At 38.0% G+C, this 20044-nt stretch overlaps 1 protein-coding gene across 1 annotated transcript; it reads right to left on the bottom strand.

Moving 5' to 3' along the window:
• Window positions 1-1730: 1730 nt before the first annotated feature.
• Window positions 1731-19788, bottom strand: gask1a (golgi associated kinase 1A). Its single transcript, XM_079468897.1, has 5 exons — window positions 19535-19788; window positions 10174-11469; window positions 6456-6578; window positions 4655-4758; window positions 1731-3327 (listed from the first exon to the last, which is right to left on the bottom strand). Exons 1-5 carry the CDS (start codon window positions 19577-19579, stop codon window positions 3123-3125), a joined length of 1773 nt encoding a protein of 590 aa, XP_079325023.1. The 5' UTR covers window positions 19580-19788; the 3' UTR covers window positions 1731-3122.
• Between the last annotated feature and the right edge of the window lie 256 nt (window positions 19789-20044).

The following is a 20044-nucleotide window of genomic DNA, read 5'->3' on the forward strand; positions in this document are numbered from 1 at the left end:
CAATGAGAAAATAAAAAAGTAAACAGATACTGTATGTTTGTACTGTACATATGGTCTTTCTTTAAAATAAATAAAACAGAAAAAAGAATAAAGATTCATTAGATTTATTTCATTGATATGATTGAAATGAAAAATAAAATCTCGATGAGGACAATGGTTTAGTGATATAAAATAATGAAGTTTACTGAAAGTAAACAAAATAGGTTAAAATTGCGTTTTTAATAGTAATCAAGATTAAATATATCTAGTTTAATTGAAAAAAATATTTTTAGCAGCTGTTTTTAGTTGTTATTATTGACTATTAAATAAGAAATAAGTAACTAACTGTTGTGTACTTTAAACATCGGTATGATGTTACCTACTGGTTAGTTAATCTTTCTTCCTTATTAGTTATCAGTAATGCCTACAGTGTTAATGCGGCACTAACCATTTGTTCTGCATTAGTTCCTGCGTAAATATGAAACCCTATTATAAAGTGTTACCAACAGTTCATAGCAAAACCATACACAGAAAATATAATTTGCTTTTCTGAAGACCTTTATGATTCTGACCCGCATTCTTCTGCAGTCAACACTGGACACATCTGGATATTGTTATTCACAAGCTAGAATGTCCTTGAAGAGAATAAGCAGTTTCAGAGAATAGATGGACGGATGGATGGTTGTCTGATACCAGTGCTCGTGAATCCTAATGTCTCCATCAAAACAAAATCTGGAACACGATATTAGACACACCAAAACACATTTTAAAAAACCCAATGCTGTCTGAAGTTTAAAAAGAGCCCCTTTGTGTTTCACAGCACCTTCAATAAAACCAACAGAGGTGAGGGCATCATGGTTTGGATACAGGAAAAAATGAATTCCCCCGTTTGTTTGGACATTTTGCTGGAGAATGTACAGCCTCTTGTCCACCAACTGAGGCTTGGCATAAGTAGGGCGAGGCACCAGGGCAATGACCCAAAGCACAAATGAACAACAAGACAAGAATGACTTTAACAGAAGAAAATATTGCCTTCTGGAGCGGCACAGTCAGAGTTCTGACCTCAACCCGACTGAGATGCTTTCACGTGACCTCAAGAGAGCGATGTGTACCAGACAATCTCAAGAGTACTGCTGATCTGACACCATTTATATTGAATGTCACCGAATCCCTCCCGCCTGAGCATCCTATAATTTGATATATATAAAACCACCTCATTGCTTTTTTAAGGGTACCAGGGCATTCAGTATTCATGCAAGTCAAAGTTGCTGTCTTTAGGGGTTACAAACCTCGGTTATTCTGCAAATTCCTGTCCTAAAAAAAGTACTTTGAAGTGAAATTGGATGCAGAACACAGCCGGGTGTTTCTGGCTCACATCAGGCAACTGAAAATGAAGCTTGTGGGATTTCAAACGGGATGAAATTGAGATTTAATGTTTCGCTGATATCATTCATTTCTTTCTTCTTTCCTCGGCATGAACACAATCTTCAAACGTGTGATCAGTGTTTGATTTATAGAAAGTGACAAGATCATCTCATGAGCAGATGGGATTGGTATAGCCACTCTACAATCTGCTACAAAAGTCTCTTTTCATTTAAATTTAGCAATTGAAATCTGATGGATAGCTTTGCATGATTAAGATTTTAATTGTGTTCTCCCAAGAAATAAAGCCAACCATGTCTATTATTAAACAGAGTGATTTGATTGAAACATTACTTTCTACAAAATGAATAAACTGTTACAAAGTTATTAAACCAGCAGGTTTTATTTCAGCATACAATAAACAATCAAAGTATCTAATGTTCCAAACCTTTGTAATTAATTTCAAATAAAGACTTCCATGCACGAAACAAGTGAGATCGGTCACAACCAAGAAACGTAGTTTAGTTAACAACGTTTTAACATTTTAACCTGTACACTGTAAAACTTTGCTGTAGTTTTGCAGCAGGTTTGCCAGTAACTTACTGTAGATTTAATAAAATTCCTATTAGTAGGCCTACTGTTTTCAATTCGAGTTAAACTTTACTTTAAGCAAAATTTAAACGCATTGACTTTTGAGATTCAAAGTGAGAAAGAACAGACTGGCATTAGCACAGCAACACTGCAAAAAATGACATTCTTGCTAAGCATTTTTGTCTCGTTTTTTAGTCAAAATATTTGAAATTTCCTAAATTAAGATATATTTACATAACAGAACAAATGTGACCTAAGATATCTAGTCTTGTTTCATGACAGAAAATATAAGAACTAGGTATGTTTATGTTTGAAACAAAATAGTTAATCTACAGTAAGTTACTGGCAAAACTACAGTTGAGTGGTAAAGTGAAGCCTTGGCCACCCCGTTATAAAACTCTTGCTCCACCACTGATGACAAAACACGCATGTGACAAATTGTCATGAGACATGTGAACCAATGCGATTTTGCATTATTGATGATCTGCCATATTTGGTCTGTTTAAGTTTCAATAAATAAGCACAAAACATGAATTGTTTTCTCTTTAGAAGGCAGTTTTTAACCCACTGAGTAATTTAATTCATTTAATGATGGATGGATGTGCTTTTTGATGCTTCACCAATTCGATTATAGAAATAACAACATGATATAAAAAAAGAATATGACAGCATTTTAATATAAAATGATTTGTGTTTGACTGAAGAAAGACATTTTTACTGGATTCTTATTGGTCCAAAATCCTGGTCCACATACAGGTAGCTGTAAATTACACAACAAACCTTCTCTTTGGCTGTGATATCATGTCGTAATACCAGCAGACAAATTGCTTGTCGTCATGTGACTTATCACATCACGTCTGGATATCGCATCACGTCTGAAGCCTCTTCACAGTAATAAGCCCCACCATGAGTCATGCTTTGCAAATGACCATCTGGAATCTCTTTTCTCAGATGTTGAGAGCATCTCATAAGTTAATCACAGTTCAAGGATTGTCAACCCTGATTAGTGAAACAGACTCAAAAATCCATGAACACTCACTGCCTCCGCTCATTTTAGCCGTCTTGTTTAATTGTCTTGACTTTCAAAACCACACACACACACACGCACACACACACACAGAAATACATTTGTGCAATTTTAAATCAATGGAAGCAATGGATTTCCACAGACCTTCAGTAACTGATTCATTTCAAAGGTCTCTGCTAAGTCTCAGTTTCTTCTCGCGTATATGCTGCAGCAGGGCCTTGGCTCTTTGCTCCACGTGGCGGATTAGAGGTTGAAGTCCAGACAGGCCTCCTCTGCTCACCCAGAATTCCCGATCCAAAGACAGAGACCGCAGAAGCATCTTTTCCAGACATCCTGATAGCAGCACAGAAACGGCCCGCTCCGGAAACCTGTCAATCCACAAATCGATTTTTATCAAATAGAGGTCAAGTAATCCTTTGTATGACAAATTTATTCTGGCTTACAAAAAGCATGTTTTTCTATATGGACATGCACGACTAGACAGACGATCTTAAGCAGTCAGCCTGTATCTAATCAAGAGCATGAACGTTGTGTTTTTATCACAGTCCGTGCATCCGAAATCGGCTACTTCCAGACTATATAGTAGGCGAAAATTAGTATGAGTCACGAGTACTATGTCGGAAACCTCAGTATGCACAAAACAGTAGGCGAGAAATACCTGGATGGTCTACTGCAGGGGTCTCCAACCTTTTTGTAAGTGAGGGCTACCAAAATATCTAAAATCCTCTAGAGGGCTACATGTTGATAACATACATTCGAACTTTAAACATCTGATGCCTTATTTTTACGCTCACAGAACCAAATTCAGTTTTCTGTCAGATATTAAAGCTTATAACACTTGCTAATAATAACCTTTCATGATGATGTAGCACTTGGCTGATCGGTATAGTCACAGATTTGTGAACTGTCTTGATCATAATTTGTGAGCCCTGTGTTTAGCGGGCACCTTACAGAGTTCATGCGGGCTACCAGGTGCCCACGGGCGCCACGTTGGAGACCACTGGTCAACTGATTTGTTAGTGTGGATCAGATGGACACTGCTCTTTCCCATGATGCAACGGGAGCTGAGCTACGGTCAAATTTCAAAATTTGACTGTTATAAAAATAACCGAGAACTTCAAGGTGTCAGTTTTTTAAATGTTAGTAAGTACAGATTTCTCGTGAATAAATCATGTTTGTACCAACGCCAAGGCACAGGTTGATGCTAATACGTCATAGGTCAAAGAGCAGACGGGTCACATGACAATAAAACATGGCGGATGCAGTACGTCCAAATCTATTCATACTACTCCCACACGTACTATATAGAACGTACTGTTTTAACGGTCGATAGGTAGGTACTCCATTTAAATCAGTAGGTACGGACATAGTATGCGATTTCGGACGCAGCGAATTTGTCAGAATTTCATCTTTTTGTCACAGAGCAGCTCATCAATGTCAGTTTCAGAACAGCAGACCAATCAAAAGTAGCCAGGGCGGGGCTTGTATTGCATGCATGCTTACAGTAGCATGTAAAGTAGTGGTTTCAATTTTTTCTCATTTAGTTGTCATGCAAATGACACACATGAAGCACAAGAACCAGGGCTGCCACGATCCTGTCACACAAGACTAGAGGAAACAAACATCTTGAATGAATGGCAGGATTGAAATGATCAGGTTGGTAACAAAAACGTGTTCAAAACTTTGAATACTTACTCCTCAATACCTTCAACTAGTCTGAAGTTAAGGTTGTCTTGTGCTTGATAAGGTCTGCCTGCATTGTCAATAAAGACCAGTCTGGATGGTTCTGTTTTACGAACCTATGGATGAAGGTTAGTTAGTTTATATACAGCATATTGTGGATAATATCAAACCAAATGGCACTTAAAAACAAATGCATACACTAATTTCTTTAAGTTTTCAATTGCTTTTAATAAACTGAACGTAAGGTCGTTTTGATTGAAGACAGTGACATAAAATATAGAGCTCCGGAGGTTGACGTCAAGCAATCTGAACTCGGCCATTTTGGGAGGCATTCAGGAGAACGCTAGGGCGGCTGTAGCATTGGTATTGACAGTTGTCAAACAATAATTTAAAACCCGGCTGTATAGACTTTACCATTTCAACATGATGGACAGCTGCTGTGTGCCAGGATGCCGGAACAGGTGGTGGAAAGCAGAGGAAGCCATTTGATCATATTCCTAAAGATCCCGAATCCCAGATAGACGATTCAAGCCTAGTCCAGCTGTGCAGTCGCAGAGGACTCCTAACACAACCCCATTGTGTGTGACCACCACCCATGGCTTCTTTGGAAGGTCATTTAGTTTTTTGGGACTCTAAAATTGAATATCCATTACAAAATTCACGTACATCTTTACCACTCCAGGTTTTTCCAGAGTCTCAGGAGTAGGACGATGAAAAGTTGATGAGGTTGCAGATTTTATAAGAAGATGGTGACTGCAATATCTGGCCTGACAGAAGGTCAGACGGGCACACAATATGCTTCAGGTTAATTTCACGGGTCAGGATTAACAAAATACACATCTTGTGTGAATTAGACGGGTTGCAGAGGGCTCTGCTGTTACATAGATAGAGAGAAAGAGAGATTTCTGTGGAATGTTCTTGCGGGCAAGTGTTATTAAAACAGATGACTTTTGCAGACTGACTCTAAAAACCCAAACCAAAACCACACTGGAGCTCCATTTCTCCAAAACACTATCAGATAATGACTGCAGGACCAATCTAAGAGCTCCCATCGACTCGACTCGATTTTGGCCGCCTCACGTAATTGACTTGGGTTTTTAACTCAGTTTGAATGGGACCTCAAACCTCACGTTGATTTCAAGAGCTGTTGGAAAGATATTACTTCTGATATTAGAAAGCTACCCGCGTAATCAAAGTAAGTTGGTACCTCACTCTCCTGGTTGTAAACTTATCCTATCCGCGTGACCTTGCTGTGATGTCAGTCAATGTATCTTTATTGAACATGACAACTGCTTCAAGTCAATAAATCCATAGTGTCATTACGTATGCATGGTAACCCGGTGTGGTCTAAAAACAAGATTAATCATCTTCACAATTTACATTCTGTGTTTCTCTCACTCTTAAAGAAACAGTTCACCTGAAACTGAATATTCTGTCACCCTTGAGTTGTTCCAAATCTGTATACATTTCCTTGTTCTGATGAACACAGAGAAAGATATCTGAAAGATTGCGGGTAAGCACACAGTTCTTGGCCACCATTGACTCCCATAGTAGGACTAGCCATTTTTTCTACTGGTGGTCAATGTCATAAGCATTCTTCCAAATATATTTCTCTGTGTTCATCAGAACAAACAAATGTATACGAATTTGCAACAACTGGAGGGTGTACACGAAGACAGAATTTTCATTTTTGGTTAACGGTTTCATATGGTAAATATGTTAGAAATGGTAAGTTCACCCCTTGGATTCGAAGTACTGCTTTTACTGTCTGATAGACACTATATTATTTTTTGAAAAATATAAGCAGATTTACCAGGATGTGCACCAGATTCAAGTCCTTTGGGTTTCCACATTTGACATGCAGAAGGTTTTCCACACACAGCTCTGAGGGATCTGGTTTGAATCCACAACAGTACCGGTCCAGTCTGTCATTTACCTATAAAACATATTTGTTATATATTTACTATAGTAGAAAGCTAAATAATTCATATACATCCGTAAATAAACATTACTTTGTATCAGTTAATCGAGAAACGCATACAGTTGACAGCACAAAGTCAAATGTTCAATTTTGACCCCAACCCAAGTCAAGCTGTGGAATACTGTGGTTTACTTTTACAAATGTTGTTGGGTTCCTGTGTGTAGTGAGACGGTGAGTTTGGAGTTAAGGTGAAAGATGTGACCCTGTGGTGCTCTGGGTACCAGCTCATATCTCACATTGCTTTTGAACACCGACTCACACATCACTGCTGTATTTCACACTATGAGATGAACTGATTTCAGAACAGCTCTCTTTATCCACTGATGATAGTTGAAGTTCTGTCTGAAATATGATTTTGGACAAGCATCCGAAGAAGACCCAATGCTGGTCTCTGACCATTATATGAAGCATGTTTGAATGCCAAGTCTGAATGCGAGCTTATTAGTGACTGAATTCAAAGTGTACACTATTATAGAAAATGCCTGCGGAAAGGATGCGGCAGAAGCTTGTTTATATGCTGATCGTGTCTATGAGAAAAATATTTTTAACGTTCAGTGTCTGTGACAGCTGCTGTCAGTCAGCGCTATCAGCAGGAGACAGTCATCAACACACATCATGTTCCTCCAGCACATCCGACTCGAATCGGCCCTCTCTCTCCTCACGCTGCCAGCTCTGTGATAACCTTAGGCTCTGGTTATGTAATGTTTTTTACCCAGCCCTGCCAGAGAACCACAGTGAATGCATTTCCGCTGAAGATATTTCCACCTCACAGCCCCTGCATATTGTATTCTGAACCACGTGACCTTACGTCAACTAGGGAATCATCATTGCCAATAGGTTGGGTAGTGTTTATACAGGTTCTTACTGGAATATTTGTTAATATTTACAGCTGATTAGCACGGTTTACCATTAACATTTACATTTAGGCATTTGGCAGACGCTTTTATCCAAAGCGACTTACATTGCATTATCCAATACATTTATACATAGGTATCTGCTATCCCGAACCCACAACCTTGCGTTTTAACGCATTGTTAAAAACTGTAATTTCATGGAATTTCTGTTTTATTTTACAGAATTTTCATGTGTTTTTTAAATGTGTTGAAAATGATAAAATACAGAAATAAACTGCAAGTTTACATATTAAAATAATACAAAATGTCTAAAATAATTACAAAAATGTCGTTTTACGTTTTTTCAGGCGCCCCAATTGCCAGAATTGTACGTTTTTTACAGTGTGTTGTATTGTCAAAACTGCATTTTATTGGTTCAGTATTTGTACTCTGCACGATGATGATACATTTTAATCAGATCTAAATCGTGTGAGGGAAAAGGACTGGTTGATAAAATGTATTGCTATTAAAAGGTGTCTACAAACTACTTTGTACTAAAATAAAATGTATTATTATTATTATTATTACAAATGAAAAGAAAAATTGCAGGCAAATCCCATTTTAATATATTATGATATGGTTTTACCAGTGTTTGATTTTTGAAGGGCTCGGAAAAGCATGAAGTGAACTTGAATGTTTAACTTTATTCATACATTTTCTTGAACATCATGTCTGTTGATGTCACGGCTCATGCAAGGTTTTTGGGGCCGTGCACATTTTTGTGGTACAATCAGTGCTGTCAGGACATGACTTTCCTGGGGCTCTAAAGCGATTAGTCACATGGCATTTATGGCATCAGTTTTTTGTGCCCGGACCGAGTGCCCGGGAGTAAAGAGGGCTGGATGCAGGCCACACACACCTGAGGGTTGACACATCAGCCGAGCTGCTGCCATAGAGATGAATGAGAATACTTACAGATAGCTTTCTCTGGGATTTATTCTTGGTTTGCATACAACCTCAGAAACTGGCCTAACAAGCGCCCAATTAACTTCAAAAGGCGTCCCAAACTAAATGCTCATTCAATCAAACCAATCACTATGCTACAGATGAAATACTGTATGCATAAACGGCTATTAAGTTTATATTTAACAGAAAAAAATCCCTTTAATTGCTGTTATATGACAAAGTGTGTCGCACTGACACCCAATGATATTTATTAACCTGCTCAGATTGTTAAATGTTAAAAGTTGTATCATGTCGGAGCCTGTGGACGTGTGGACTTGTAGCGCTTTGGGCGACCCGAGTTCGGGCATGAAGTTCTTTCCCGGCCCAACCCCCACTTAGCTGTGCTCTCCTAGACCTGTATAAAATATGTCCTGTATAAAATAAAGGTAAAAAGGCCAAAAATAAATGTAACAAAAGTTTGGACATTTGGACATCCGAGGTTCTCAGAAGGCGACAATATTCTCATGTAGATTTCAGAGTTGCGCACAGGAGGCAGTGAGTGTGTCCTTCACACTGTTCTGTGTGCTCATGGGTGTGAGGTTTCACATCAGTGCCATCAGAGGTGCTAAATGAATAGATAGGAACAAGTGTCTAAGGGTCCCAGTAAGCAATTCCATCGAATCAATACAAAGCTATTAGCTGTTGGCCATCTTTCAACTATTGACTTTTCTTCCGAGATGTAATGTATTATTCATCGGCGCGTTGAAAGTATACTCACACACACATATTATTATCGCAAATCCACACATGAAATTCATGAACAGATGCAATTGCACATGCACATGAATGAGGGCACAAAACTACATCTCACAGATTATTTCATGCTTGATTCAGCCTGATTTTTAATCGAGGATGGGGTTTTGTAATGCTTAAACAGAGTTTGTAAACAGAATACAGAATATATTTATTTATTTTGTTGTACAAATAGAGCTACTCAGTAAAGAAAAACAGGTAACAATAGAAGGTCGAATATTTTACTGAAGAGTGTCCTGAAAATTTCAGTGTTAAAAACTAGAGACTAGAGAGAATAGGATTGCTATTACACATTGGGATGCTGCAATCTGATTGGGCCTGTGTGTGAAGACCACCCCACACCTATGACTAATGTAAATAAATGTTAAGTCAGTGTGGATGATCCAAATAACATGTGTGCATAAAAAATGTAAGCATGTACTGGATTAATCTACTTAAGGCTATCAGATTAGTGCAAGTATTAATACATTATTGGTATAAAAATCAAACACAAAAACTTTTTCACTCTTTCTATCACATAAACCAGTTCATAACAAAGCTTTTTTATCCGCGTTACCTATGTTCAGAAGAAGAAGATAGGAAAACGAAGTGTGAGTTGTAAATAAAAAAGGTGTGAGTTTGGCATGACACTAAGAAGCAGTAGAAAATAATATTTTAGCGATTTTTGCACAGAAAGTTTATACCTCAACTCTAAGATGAAAAATGTCTAAGCTAAAAAGGAGGTACTTGGCAGTACTTGACATTTTGACTCAAAAAGGGGGTTTAACAGCAACAACAATAGTCAATATAAGGTTTATAGGTTCTACTGCACATAACATTTTCTGTTTTACTCTTGATATACCCTCATTTTACCTATACAGTACACTGTTAGATCATAATTCTATAGTCTATAATAAACTACAGATGCTTCCAAAAACACTGCAAGTATTTTTACATTGTTACATTACAACACCACTTACCTGCAACAGGAAGTCAAACAATGCCAGTCGTCCCCATTCTGAGTGATGCACCCCCACACAGTTTGTGAAATTTAAAGGCACCCGAGACCCACATCTGCTCTGCAGTAAAGTCTGATATTGTGGCCAGGTGAGCGAGAATGAATTCTGGTCATTGTCGGCATCAGACAGATGCTGGATGCTGGGATCCCACCACACGACAGGTCTGGGAGACCCATTGGCGTACCTGTACGGTAAAATATCACTATGAAACGTCCTCGAAACCGCGGGCAGGCTCCGATTGAGCCCCAGAACTCTGTCCAGGTGAAAGGCAAACACTTCAAACCAGTCACCGGGGCGTTTGATGAGAGCACAGCTTCCTGTCTGGCAGCGTTGGATATGATCGGCCCCAGCGGGAGCAAAAATGTCACTTGTGTCATTTAATCCAACCCGAAGCACTTGTCCGTGGCCTGAAAGTCTGTCTTTACTCATCACGGTGCCCACGGTGAGAAGCCTCATCTTTTTCACATCGTCCTCACTGAGCCAGGGCAGAGATTCAGCTTTGGTCTGGTTCCAGTCTTCAATGACAGCCTCATCAGGTACAGTCTCACACCAGTCAGTAGACTCTCTCATGCCGGCCCCTGCTGCAACCCCACCCCGATTTCCCGCTCCAGAATGAGGTTCTGATAGTCTTTCGTGTGACCTTTTCTCTCCAGGCGTCTGTTTCAGTTTTAGCACCTGCTGTTTGTGAGTGAAATGCCCCCTGAGCTTCTTCACGTTGGCCCCATCTGGTGTGAATTTTTGCCTGCGTTTCATGTTTTTTGGGTGGAGGCTTTGCATAATGGCAGACTGAGGCAATGCTGGGTCATGTCTGGAGCGGAGAAGATGGATGTTTGGCGCTCTACTATTGACTGCATTAATGGCTTGTGCTCTTTTGGCACTAAATGAATGTTTGTTTATGTCATCTAAAACTCTTTGTTGCTTGCGTGACCTCAGAGGCTTTTTGGTTGATAGATAAACAATTTCCTCTGCTGTTTTCCCAGAAGAAATTGATAGTTGCTGATGGTTGACCATCAAGAGACGTTTGGTGGAATCCTTCACTTCAGGGTTACTCCTGGCTCTGCTGTGTAATGGAAGATGAGGTGTCAGAGAACGCCTCCCCACCAGCCGGCTGGGTTTGTTATTGCGGGGGCCCACGTTGCTCCTGTCAGATGGGAAGGGAGGAAGGGTGTATATCATCGCCACAGACAGAGTGAAGAGAGACAGGAAGGCCACCACAGAACAGCGTTTCAGTGTGAGTTTTATCCACAGTCTTGAAGCCTGTCAGACACATAGCAGAGTACAATTTCAACTGCAAGCAAGTCGTTTCAAAACTTTCTTTATCAAAACTATTCCAATCGGAGCTTGTGATGTTAAATATGCTTGAGATTAGTCTCACTGTTTTCCATATGTGGTTAAGATTTACATTAGGCCTGGAGGCTAGAGATTTTCCACAAGCATTTCCATTTCCATTATGACTCTTACACAGCATTAAAGTGGAATGTAGATGAGATCTTTCACAGCTGGGAGTTTTACAGAGAATTTACATCAGCTCGCTTCTATTGGACGAGTCAAAATCTTTGATGTATGGTTGGTTATACATTACTCAACATCTTACAAAGCATTGTTAAATCTCACAAAATCTGTCAAGAACATGTCAGGGCTATATTTCTCCTGAAGCGATATAAAGAAATGTGCTTTAAGAAATGACTGGTTATTTCGATTATTTAGATGGTTGAGTACAATTTAAAGTACCATTCATTTTTTTTAAAAGTGAAGCACATTGTCCCTAAAATCATAATTCAATGTGAAAATATTTTATTGACATATCAATTATAAGAAAATACTTTTGATTTGATTGTATGAAAACACATGTACAAGAAAAAACAAACGTTGAACGCACATAGAATACATAACGGTATAAAAGTAATTTGAAATAAAGTAAAGAAAATCATAAACATATATATACTGTATGTATTGAAAATAATGGCAATTTGTTGAAAACTAAAGCATAACTTCAAAATCCAAAAGCGGGAGAGTGGAAAGAGGGAAAGGAGGTGTAAGAATACTGTATGTTTAATGGCTATAATAATATACTGTACTTAATTTCCATAGTGTCACAAGGCAATAAAAAATCACTTGCATCTGGTAAAGAAATGCTCTGAAAAATAGGCTTTATACTCTCTGTACAAAAAATTTCTTCATGTTTGCTTTTGAAGTGATATGCAAGCCACTTATTCGTACCCCCTTAGATCTTGAATTTACAAAAAATATGTGAATAAGTAAACACCATCTGGAGGAAGTTGCTGTATTTAGCCTGTTTTACGTTTCATTCTGTAATTGTCCTGCCCCGGCTATGGACTACGCTAAAATGGGTGAAGTCTATCATTTGGGGTTAGAAGAGGTACCAATTCTCTTGAAATGCTACACACAACTACAAGTATAGCTTGAAAAGACTGTTGACGTATGAAAACATCTCATTCGAAAGCATTGTACCAATCACTACACTGTTGTATGCTCGGTTGTTTTAACACATTTTGGGGTAAAAAAATAATAATTTTCCGGGTTCATTTAACACAACAGCTGGATTTGACCCAATGTTGGGTTGAAAATAACCCAGTTAGGCTTTTTTTTAAGTTAAGCTTTGTTAGTTTGTTACCTGTGACAAAACATAACCTATTTTGTTTACTCTCTTTAGTTTCCCTAGAATGTATATATCTACATACATTAAACACAATGTATGAATGTACTTGCAAAAATATGATTCACTACCTCTGTGTGTAACGTGAGAGAAATTTGTCAATACTGTGAGACCTCTCCCTCCTGGCTGACATTTTTATGACTTTGTAGACAGCACCTGTGAAAGGCTTTCATTATGCTTTAGGTCAAAGAATGTCTTGCATGCAGTTTCTCCAAGCTGAGAATTTCAAAAGTGGAGCAGTAGTGCTAAAATATGACCTGCAACAGGTTAAGACCTGCTTGATTTATACCAAAAAGAATGCATGATAAGTGTCTGAAATACATGTCTTGTGCTTATTTGCTATTTTTGTTGGGGGACATGTTTCCATTGCAGTTGTTCAGTCAAATGGGCTCAAGTATACAGAGGTCTATTTAGAGAGAAAGTGAGTTCTGTTATCTAGATCATTTTGTTATACCGTATTGTGCTGTATGCCTCAAGAGAAAGAGCATTTCAACCCTGCACCTTTACAGGGCCCTGAGCAGAATTTTATTTAGGGGTCCCCTTGTGCTCCCAATACAATCGACTATAGTCAATGTTTGATTATTTGCATGCACCCAATTCTATTAGTTGTAGCTGTTTTGGGGATGTAGGAACGTCTTAAAAACAAAAACACATAAACCTTGCATTACAAGTGTATTGTGATTGTCAATATATTTGATAATTTTATGAATTCCAATTTTTGGTGAACTGTCTCTTTACATTTTGAGCTAAGACCATACAAAGGTTGTGGAATTTATTGCTCAATGCATTTAACCATTAGCAAAGATTTTATTTAAAAAATAACTTTATCTAATTTGAACCACGACTTATAAACACATTTTTAAAGCCACACAGCACTTTTTTTCTTTAGTGTGTTTACGTTGTTTGCATATTGTAAATGAATTTAATGCTAATCATTATTTTTAACCTTATCCCAAAATAAAATGCTGAATTGAGAGATAAATTAAATAAATTACATATTTTTCATCTAAATGCGTCAGTGACTACTGTCGGATGTTCAATATTTAGAAGCATTAAACACTAAACAGTTGTCAAATATAGCAATTTTCTAGTCACTTACACTATGTTGTGTGTTGCACGGCACTCTGTTAACTTTAAAACTGAAGCGTCTTGCTGAAAAGCTGAAGATGTGACAGTAGCTCGGTATTCTTTGATATGATTGGTCACTCCTCAGCTTTGTAAACACTAACTCCGCCTCCTTTCATTTAACTGGCCACCTCATTTATTTTGATATTGCAACGTTGCGTTTAGTCAGTAATTTCACAAAACACTCACCACAGAAAAACGTGAGAAAATGTATGTATGTCGTGAATAGATCACAAAAAAGATGTAATTTAATCAGCTCTTGGGGGGCCCCTAGTGGCGGCGAGGCCCTAAGTTTCCGCTTAGTTCGCTTATAGCGAGGGCAGGCTCTGGTACTCAGACACATTCATAAAACACATTTGACATTGACTTTAAAGAAGCAAATAGTTTAGCTTTATATCATAAATCCTGAAAGCTTACACAATGTATTAGCATTGAGTCAAACCTCTGAGCAATTCACTATATCTGAACAATCTATAGGAAATCACACACAACTAAGTCAGTCTCTCACCCATAATACAGACCGATCATTTGCCAAATAAAATCCTGCTAAATCTACAAAACATACGCCTCTTATAATATCAATGATTTCTGATAAAAAAGGACTTGTACAGTAAGTAAAGTTAATAAAAAAATAGGCTGAACTTGAAAGTTGTTGCCTCATTGGTTTAGACAAACCTTGCAAATGATTTGCCTTGTGTTAAGCTGTTAAGATTGTGTTCCTGCTAAAAGTAAACATACTGACATCATGGTGTGTTAAGCAAACAAACACAAACAACACAAACACGTATGGCAAAGACATCGCACTGTCATGAGGCAACAATCCAACCACAGCAAACACAGAGACAGACTGAGAACATGAGGAGGACAGTTTTAAAGAAGTTCTTCTATCGCGCATGCTTTAATGAAACATTGTTTAAACAGTATATAAGTGATTAGAGATACAAATAGGGGAAAATAAGAACACAAAGGACAAAAAACGTGTTGTCTGCAGTCAAAACATGCCACATTATGACATTTCTGAATGCAAGTTTACCAGCACTAAGGTGTTAATGTATGGATATCGTTTATCTCAAGTCATCATGAATCTCTGCACCAGGAATGCCAATGAAACTCTTCATAAGAATGTGTATTGAAACGTATGGGAAAAAATGAACATCACATTTGATTTACGTTATTCTGCCTAAATCTGAAATGAACATTCTAATGAAGTGCAGGACGAAATAGGGCTTTCATTGTTACTCTAAACTATGCAATGTTGATGTTTGAGAGAGATTGCTCTCCGAAAGCTATATTTAAGCTGTTCTTGGGTGATGGGGAAGTGCAGCTGCGTTTTCACTGTTATTTCTAATCATTCTGGCTATTTGAGTGTGAGTGTGCAATAAATCGTGCACCATAAAAGGACATTTTGGATAAAAGCTTTTTCAACACTACTTTAAACACATGACAAGATGAAAACCAGTGCTAAAGGAAAGTTTTGGGTTCAATGCAAGTGAAAATAGTCAGTGAATTTTGTAACCATACAAAATGTCGGTAACACATAGCCGTACGTTCATTTACTTACAGTAAAACAGTAAACCTTAACATATATATGATGCAAAAGCGCCATTTGGAATGATCTTCTCTCTTTTCATATATAATAAACAAGAAGTATTTTACAACATTTTTGCAAACACTGTTTTATGTTTAGGAACCCCGAAGACTATTATAAAAAGTTGTCACAAATGATGCCAAAAGATATTGAACCCATACTGTTGTCGTATTCTTATCATTCTTGAATGGCCATCGGTCCAGTATACGCATGAGAAAGCTGACAGCTAACATCCAGAAAGGATTATTTTCTAAATGAGCCAAGTCTTCTTTACATTGATTCTATCTTAAAATCAAGAGTGTATATAAATGTCATACTACTTGACCACATCTATCTCTCAAGAGAAAGACAAAGAAAACAAATAAATTGCTAGCAGCTGAACGTTTGTTTATGATGGGTGAAATAGAGATGTGAATGATTTCCTTTTCATGACAACAAAGAACAAAGACTCGCTCAGTTCTGAGATATAATTGGGCAGGATGGAGCTGTGGGCTCTAGCAGCTGCAGCGTGTCTGTCTGTCTTTCTCAGCCTGTCAATTTATACCATATGATGCAGTGAGATCCCTGTAGAAAAGGATTGTGGGTAAGTGATCAGTGCATTGCAACGAGTGAACAATTTTGTAATGAATGTTCAAAAGTATTTTGATTAGAGACAAATGTAAAAAAACATATAAACGTGATATGCTGACGGCATTACATCAAGCATTTATTTAAAAGTTGTAATGTTGAGACCCCTGTATTCTGTTTCCCCGCATTGCGCACAGTCAAGAATGTGTGAACAGCAAAATCATGCTTTGTATTTAATTGATATATGCTGGCAGTTCTAAAACCGTTCTGGACATACCATATATAACAAATAGACAATTTATTTGTTGAATATTTGAAAGAATTGATGCATCGCGTTATTTTTGTCATATATTCAGATATATCTATGTCACAAAGAAACCACCTGAGACTAAACAAAAATGGCAATTGTCAGCATAATACTGTATGTTTTCAAAGCAAAAAAAACCATTGTGTGATGTGTGATCTCTTATGCGTTGTGCAAAGGTCAGCAATATCCTTCATCCATATAGATTATAGAAGGATCAGCGATATTTGCCGTTGCATGCAATACGAATGGTTTACAGGGAAAGATCAGCAACATACTGCCGTGTCTGTCCTACCTCACCGTATCATCAGTGGTGTGTCTTTGTTATGGTTCAGATGCTTTTGACACCTGTGTCATCTTGTTTATGTGTGTGTCACAACATTCTGCTGCATTCATTTATATTCACACGCATACACAATCAGAAGACAGACACAGCACACAGCATAACCCTCATAACAGACTCTCGTGACACAAGCACTGATGAAAAATACACACGTGTTCTGTTATATTGTGAATTGAGGGTGTTATATTAAAAGTACGGAATGATGGAATTTTATTTTCCTTATTTTAAAGCTCCAGTGTATGTATTTTAGAGGCATGAGGTTGCGGAATGCAACTAACGGCTCAATCCACCGCACCCCTTCCTTGCGAGGAACTACGGTGGCTGACACAGAACTAAGATATCGTCACACTTTCGTTTTTTTTGCCGAAGGAAATACTGTATTTACAAAAAGCGCTCTGTAGAACAGTTTGACCGTTTAGGGGCCACTGTAGAAACAACACAGTGAACTCCATGCAAGGGGAACATGGTGTATATAAATAGCCAATTCTAAGGTAATAAAAGCATAACGCTGCATTAAGGTCTTTATAAACCTCTTATTACATGGCTCCTTGGGAATGCTTGATTCTGATTGGCCAGTCGCGACATTTTTGCAGGTTGGTTATTCCCAGATAACAACCTCTCAAAACTATTAACACATACGCTGTTTATCCACTAGTTATTCAATCACAGATACAGTCATTAGCAAGGAAGGATAAAAAATGTGACGCCAAATATACTTGGGTGGCCATACATAAATAAATGCATTGTATGGGAAACGGTTTATTATATTGCATGTCTGTCAATAGATACTCTTTAATCTTCCACATAGCACCTTTAACTAATTCTGAACACGTACAGATGTTACAAAAAATAAAGTCTGATGGTTTTAAAGCTTGCTTGGGAATCTGGGACAATACTAACTGCTTTCAGTAGGAAATACTGCTCTCTTAGGAGTGAACGAGTCAGCCAAGCAGTAACTGGCAAACTGGTTCTCTAGAGCAGATGGCGGTACGAAGTATTTTCAAACATGGCTCCCTTCTTACAAGTGAATTCAAAATGTTCAGCAATGAATCACACTTAGCAGATGTTACAGCTCGAATAAGAAATCTCACAGTTTTGTACCTGCGAAAGTCATCTGCTACATAAGACATCAAATTAAATCACGATGACAGCGTTCTTAAATGCATTTTCCAAAAAATGTTTTCCACATATTCCCATGGTTATGTTATAATCCATAAATATGAAAAACTTGGATTGTATTGAAGGATCTGCACAGTTAAGGATCACAAAATATCTCCAGGCGTCCTGTTACTACACACCTGGTTTAGATTTTCGAATCTCTTTGAAAAGCCGCGCAGCTGTCGCATACAGAGCAAATAAGATATAGACACAGAAGCAAGACCCATCACAGTCACTAGAGCGCTCTGTTAAAATGAACACGGGAAATGATCTTAACATTTGCTGTATAATCTTACACTGGCCATTTAAAAAGGTGTGTCTGTCCATACAAAAGGGTTGTCGATGTTTAACATTATAGTGTCAACAATCCTTAATCCTTCACTTGGATGCAATATCCATGCCAACAAACCATTACAAGGTTTACTTGAGAAAGTGTATAGAGAACACTTTCAAAACAAATGTACAGACAAGAAAAAAACAGCTTTGACAGCAAGCGTCAAACGTTTCTGGTGTGAAAAGTGCCAAAGTGATTTACAACAAAATATCATAGTGTGATGACGTTTTTTTTTAATAGCTGGTTAAATACCAAATGTGAGACACATTTCTTTCTTTTAGATTCCAGTAAAGTGCGTTAACTCACACTTTACCCTTTACAATAAGGTTGTAGCCTATTTGTTTACAAAATGCTTACATGAACTAACAATAAACAGCACATCATTTATTAATCTCAGTTTATCTGTGTTTCATCATTTAGGCTGCTAAGACATTTTTTAAATGAAACGCAAACCTTAACATTAGATAATGCACCATGGACGAACATGAATAACTTTATATATTTATAAAGTATTTAAAAATGCTGAAAAACTACATTTCTCATTGTTGGTAAATGCACGTAGTGATGTCAACAGATTCGACTTTATTGTAAAGTGTTACCAAGATTTTTTTAATGGGTCAATAAAATAAGCTAAACCAATTGATGGAGATACCAAACGCATTCTTTCCCATTGCTTTTCTAAACCTCACACAATGCATGATAACTGTAAGCATCCCTTCACCGGCAGGACGCATTGACGTTTGGGTCTGCTGAGTCTGGGTTTTATTGGGGTCTCTGCTGACTGGAGGGCTGGAGCCGGACTGAATGACAGATTTCTCTATGCTGAAAAATCCTACACATCATCGGACAAGTCTTGGACGGTTCAGTTCAGTGTAATCCATAGTCAAGTGCTTTTCTGCAGGTAATATCAGTTCTAATCTTAATACGCAGAGTTTGCTTTATTGCTTTAGTGCAGCAAACCCTTGATCTCCCACTGAATTGGGAATTCATTTATATAATGCACTTAGATACTAACAGCAATATCATTTCATTTTAAAGTATCATCATACGAGTTTGCATTGTGAGTTAAACAATCAGGTCAAAACTTCGCATCAGAAGTGTTTAATAAACAATGACGTATACGTGCTTCAAACAGCACAATGCAAACTCAAGCACACCCAATGTGAGCTGCGATCTAGTATGAGCGAGTTGGCACACCAATAAAACATTCCCAACAGAACACTTACCATCACAAACAGCACCGTTTGTAGTTTAAATGCGTCTCGCAGCATCTGACCAGCGCCACATCATCTTCATTCCTGTGCTCCCATCCCCAACACACACCGCATATCACCGCAGTTAAACTGAGCCACAGCACACACGAGATGCACGCAAAGTCACATTACAAGTTACTTCTGAGAACAAAGGTCTGATCTCCAGCAACACGTCGCAGGAGGATGGTGGACTTGAGCTGAGGTTTGAGGAGGAATGCGCGTAACATGAGAAGAGACTTTAAAAAAACACGCCGGGGTGATTTATTGTTCTGAGCGCCTGGAGAGTTTACAGCACTATTTACAATAGCCTACAAAACGTGTTTTGTATTGACACAGAACAAAAACAAAAAGAAACAGCCTACACATGTTTTACACAAGGTGTTAAGTGTTGTACACAAATGCCTTGAAGTTCATTAAAAACTTATATGGAGCCATTCAGGGTGTGCCTACTAATCTGATCATTTCAAAGTTTAATAATAAATA

This window comes from Barbatula barbatula (assembly GCF_947034865.1).
Source record: "Barbatula barbatula genome assembly, chromosome: 12".
NCBI lineage: Eukaryota > Metazoa > Chordata > Actinopteri > Cypriniformes > Nemacheilidae > Barbatula > Barbatula barbatula.